This window comes from Heteronotia binoei, chromosome 2 (genome assembly GCF_032191835.1).
Source record: "Heteronotia binoei isolate CCM8104 ecotype False Entrance Well chromosome 2, APGP_CSIRO_Hbin_v1, whole genome shotgun sequence".
NCBI lineage: Eukaryota > Metazoa > Chordata > Lepidosauria > Squamata > Gekkonidae > Heteronotia > Heteronotia binoei.
In genome coordinates this window covers 147,359,094-147,364,580 of record NC_083224.1, presented here as the reverse complement: position 1 = coordinate 147,364,580, position 5,487 = coordinate 147,359,094, and the positions used below count along the sequence as shown (strand labels likewise).

Here is a 5,487-nt window from a genome sequence, read left to right as displayed (position 1 = left end):
AAAGCCGCGGAGGCATAGGTGACAACCAGATGCCTCCGCGAAGAGCGCTGGTCATCCGCCAATCACAGTGAGTGGCGGGAAATACGGCTGGCCAGCATTGGACTGGCCAGCAGGGTGAATAGTTCCGGAGCTGTATATATGCGGGACCCGGCCCGCGTGTTCTCCCTCTTACCTCGTGTTTGTACCATGCAATAAACTATGTTGCCCGACTCGCGTCTCTCAGACTGGTACATAATAGTGGCGACGAGGATGGGATCTTAGCCCTTCGGCAAGGGCTACGAAGGAGACTCACGGGCAACCCGTCGTCCCGTCGCTTCATCGCTGAATCGCTACTTCGCAACGACCACCGCCATGGCCAGTCCCAGCGGGAACACCGGTCACATCGAAGCTTTCGACCACACGAATCCCGAGGGATGGGAATCCTATTCGGAGAGGGTCGATTGCTACCTGAGGGCGAATCGAGTAACCAAGGACGGCATGAAGCGGGACGTGCTCCTGAGCGTCTGCGGGGCCGCCACCTTCGAGATCGCAAAGGGTCTCTCGGCGCCCGCCCGCCTCACGGAGAAAACGTACACGGAGGTCGTCCGCCTCCTCACGGGCCATTTCCTGCCGCAGCCGTCGCGGGTGGCCCGACGGTTCCTCTTCCACAAGAGGGACCAGGCCCAGGGAGAATCCACTGCAGACTACCTGGCCGCCCTGCGCCAGATCGCCGGAAGCTGCAACTTCCCGAATTTGGAAGAGACCTTGGCCGACCGGTTCGCTTGGGGCCTCCGCGACGAGAGGCTCCAGCAAAAGCTTTTCGCAAAGGAAGAGCTCACGCTTCAGGGCGCCTTCAGCGAGGCCGTGGCCTTCGAGCGCGCCTCCCGGACGTTCCCCAGGGCCAAGTCGGAAGCCGTCCACCACGAGGAGCTGGACCCCCATCACCAGGACGAAGGAGAAGCGCTCCAGCTGCACCACTCTACAAGACCAGCCTCCCGAGCCCCACAGCGGCCCCGGGCGAACGAAAGATCGAACCAACGCAACAACGAAGGAGCGAACTGCGCCAGTTGCGGCGACCCCCACGACCGGCGGGACTGCAAGTACAGGACCTGGGACTGCAGGAGCTGCGGGAAGACCGGTCACATAGCGCGGGCTTGCCGAGCCAAGTCCCACCGCCCGCGGCCAACCACGCACCACGAGGCCGCCGAGTCCCACTCCACGGCCTCCACCACGCTACAGGTACTGAACCTGCCCCTGGCCACCCCCAACAAGATTAAGGTGTCGGTCCGCATAGAGGGGGCCCCCTGCCTCATGGAGGTGGACTCGGGCTCCTCCATCTCCATAATTGCGGAGGAGACCCTGAGGCAGTTACACCCCGGCTACAAAGGACAGCTGCGGCCGGCCGACTTTGTACTGCGGGACTTTCAGAAAAACCCGGTCCAGATCGCGGGGTGGGCGAGGGTGCACGTGGAGCGAGGGTCCTTCAGAGGCCCGCTAGATATCCTGGTAGTCAAGCGACCACTGGCGACCTTGTTGGGCCTCACGTGGTTCGGCCCCTTAGGAATCAGAGTTGAGGTGTCACAAACGGCCATAGCCGGTGGGTTCGGGGAGGTGTGCCGAGAATTCCCAGAGGTTTTTGACGGGTCGTTGGGTAGCTACAAGGGCCCGGCCATCTCCCTGCCGCTCGACCCTACGGTCAGACCAACCCGGCTTAAGGCAAGGAGAGTCCCCTTCGCCCTAAAACCAAAAATCGAGGCTGAGCTGGACCGCCTAGTAGCACAAGGGGTCCTAGAGCCGGTCGATTACGCCATGTGGGAAACCCCCATAGTGACTCCGGTCAAACCGAATGGGGACGTGAGGATTTGTGCCGACTACAAGTGCACAATCAACAAGGCGCTCCAGGATAATCCCTACCCAGTGCCGGTTGTCAGCCACGTCCTGGCCGCCCTTGCGGGGTCCAAAATTTTCGGGAAGCTGGACTTGGCACAAGCCTACCAGCAGCTTCCGGTGGACACCAAAACGGCCGAGGCACAGACGATTGTGACCCATAGGGGGGCGTTCAAGGTGAACCGGCTACAGTTTGGGGTCAGCGTAGCTCCGGGGATCTTCCAGAGTATAATGGACGCTCTCCTCAAAGGGATCCCAGGAGTCCAGCCCTTTTTCGATGACGTTTTAATCGCCGCCCCGAACCCTGAGGAGTTCAGAAACCGTCTCAGGGAGGTGCTCCGTCGTTTCCAAACCGCTGGACTTAAGGTGAAGAGGGAGAAGTGTTTGCTGGGGGTACCGCGGGTGGAGTTCCTAGGATTCGCCGTGGACACAGAGGGAATCCACCCGACCGAGGAGAAAACCAGGGCCATCGTACAAGCCCCGGCCCCCACGTGTAAAGCGGAGCTACAGAGCTTCCTGGGGGTGCTCAACTTTTATCACACGTTCATACCCCACAAAGCGGCCATCGCGGAACCCCTGCACCGGTTACTGGACAAAAAAGCTCCTTGGGTGTGGGGGAAGAAGCAAGCCGCTGCGTTCCAGGCAGTGAAGGACGTCCTGGTCTCTAACGCGGTGCTTCACCACTTCGACGAGCGCCTTCCGGTCATTCTGGCATGCGATGCATCGCCGTACGGGGTGGGCGCTGTTCTGGGGCACCAACTATCGGACGGCCGGGAGGTACCGGTCGCCTACTATTCCCGCACCTTAACGTCAGCGGAGCGTAATTACGCTCAAATAGACAAGGAAGCCCTGGCGATCGTAGCAGGGGTTCACAAATTTAACGATTATTTGTACGGTCGCAAGTTCACGATAGCGACCGACCACAAGCCTCTCTTGGGTCTGCTAGCCCCAGACCGTCAAACCCCCCAAATCTTGTCCCAGAGGGTGTTGAGATGGAACCAATTCCTAAATTCATACACCTACACACTGGTACACAGGGCGGGCAAGGCGATGGGCCACGCCGATGCACTCAGTCGTTTACCGCTGCCAGACACGGGGCCCGACCCAGCACCAGCCCACCAGGTGATGTCCATAGAGGCACTCCCTGACCAGCCCATACACGCTGCCGAAGTGGCAAAGGCCACAGGGAAAGACAAAACCCTAGCGAGGGTGCTCGACTGGGTGGTGAGGGGGTGGCCAGAGAGGGACCTGGGGGGAGAGTTCAAACCATACAAAATGAGGCGGGAGGAACTCGCGGCCCACAAGGGGTGCCTGCTATGGGGGAGCCGGGTGGTGGTTCCCCCTCCCCTTCAGAAAAGGGTCCTTGCATCACTACATGAAACGCACCCGGGCATTGTGAGGATGAAGGCCCTAGCCAGGAGCTATGTGTGGTGGCCGGGGATGGACGGAGAAATAGAGGACTGGGTCCGGAGATGCAGTGCGTGCCAGGAATCGCGGCCGGACCCACCCAGCGCCCCGGCCACAAGGTGGGAAACCACAAGGAAACCCTGGTCCAGGCTCCACATAGACTTTGCGGGGCCGTTCCAGGGGCAGATATTCCTTATAATCGTGGACGCCTACACAAAATGGTTAGAGGTCCTCCCTGTAGCATCCACCTCCTCAGCAGCCGCCATCCGAGCCCTGCGCCGGGTCCTGTGCACCCACAGCATCCCAGACACCCTGGTCTCGGACAACGGGGCCGCCTTCACCTCGGGAGAGTTCCAGGCCTTCCTACAGAGGTACCTCATAAGGCACATCAGGTCGGCCCCCCTTTCACCCCGCCACCAACGGCCAAGCCGAGCGGATGGTCCGCACCACCAAAGAGGCCCTGGGCAGGATCGTGCAGGGCGACTGGGATCACAGGCTGGCCGCATTCCTATTCGACAACAGGGTCATCCCAAACCCTGTCACAGGGATCAGTCCAGCAGAGCTCCTCATGGGGCGCAAGCTCACCACAAGGCTAGACAGACTACACCCCGACCGAGCCTCTGACACACGAGGGTCCCCAGAGGTCCGCGAGGCAGCCAGGGGGTTCTTTGCCGGGGATCCAGTGTTCGCCCGCAACTACGCCTCGGGACCCGAGTGGGTGGCTGGGCGGGTGCTACGGGTCGTGGGCTCCCGTCACTATGAAGTATCCACTGAGGGGGGCCAGATCCTACGCCAGCACATCGACCAGATGCGCCGCAGGACCCTACCCGAAGCACCCACAGAAGCAAGGGGGGTAGCCCAACCCGAGGAACCTACCGCAACCCTGCCGCCATCCATGACGCTGCCCCCTCCCGCAGGGCCAAACCAAGCCCCCGAACTCGGCCAGCAACCCTCGGATGCTCAGGCTCCCGAGGAGACGCCGGGGCCCGAAGCCACCACGACTCCGCAGGCCACCCCCCGACGTTCGACTCGAGAGCGCCGGCCTCCCGCCTACCTCCAGGACTATGTTACTAACTAAGGGGGGAGGAGTGTAGTGTATGGCGTTCGTAGAACGCCATCATTCAAGACAGCGCGACCATTTCGTTATAACGTACCATCGATAAAGCGTTAGTCCGCTAAAGCCGCGGAGGCATAGGTGACAACCAGATGCCTCCGCGAAGAGCGCTGGTCATCCGCCAATCACAGTGAGTGGCGGGAAATACGGCTGGCCAGCATTGGACTGGCCAGCAGGGTGAATAGTTCCGGAGCTGTATATATGCGGGACCCGGCCCGCGTGTTCTCCCTCTTACCTCGTGTTTGTACCATGCAATAAACTATGTTGCCCGACTCGCGTCTCTCAGACTGGTACATAACACCACTGGTGGAACGAGGCCAGCTCCCACACCCAGCATTTGCCTTGTGCTGCAAAGGTGGAGGAAGAAGGGACAATGAAAGGGAGAACTGGAAGACAGGAAACAGTGCTTAGTTGTTCCCTCCCTACTAATTTTCTCTGCAAATACTCTCCACCCCCCAAGACATTCTTTAATTGTTTTGGGGGTTTTTTCCCAGCCAGTTTTCAAGAATGGAAGTACACCAAATAGGAATAAATACGTTCAGGGGGCATGGTTTGCAGGGCAGAATTGGCACATACAGAACAAGTACCCCTTTTGCTCACTTTTTGAAATGAATGTGTGTGTATGTTCTCCTTTCCTCCATTTCATCTTCACAACAGCCCTATGAGGGACATTAGGCTCATGGTGGAGGGGGGGATTTGAAGCCAGGTTCCTCTGTTCAACTTGCTTAGGAAGAAGGAAGAGGAGGATTTATACCCCGCCCTTCACTCAGAGTGGCTTACAATCTTCTTCCCTTCCTCTCCCCACAATAAACACTCTATGAGGTAGGTGGGACTGAGAGAACTCTTTCAAGAACTGCTTTTGAAAGAACAGCTCTGAGAGAACTGTGACTGACCTTGCTGCATGTGCAGGAGTGAGGAATCAAGGCCAGTGGAAAGGAAAGGTCCCTGTGCAAGCACCAGTCATTTTTGACCCTTGGGTGATGTTGCTCCCACAACATTTTCACGGCAGGCTTTTTACGGGGTGGTTTGCCATTGCCTTCCCCAGTCAGAATCAATGCAAAGGAGGAGGTGGCAGTTAGGTAGAGAGATTCTAGCCGCCC

General features: G+C 59.1%; 1 protein-coding gene across 1 annotated transcript; it reads left to right on the top strand.

Moving 5' to 3' along the window:
* Window positions 1–351: 351 nt before the first annotated feature.
* On the top strand, window positions 352–3,880 carry LOC132567359 (uncharacterized; the record flags this gene model as incomplete). Its single annotated transcript, XM_060233034.1, has 3 exons — window positions 352–813; window positions 3,172–3,644; window positions 3,769–3,880. Coding segments are annotated over exons 1-3 (1,047 nt in total), but the record flags the coding sequence as incomplete, so codon positions are not given.
* Between the last annotated feature and the right edge of the window lie 1,607 nt (window positions 3,881–5,487).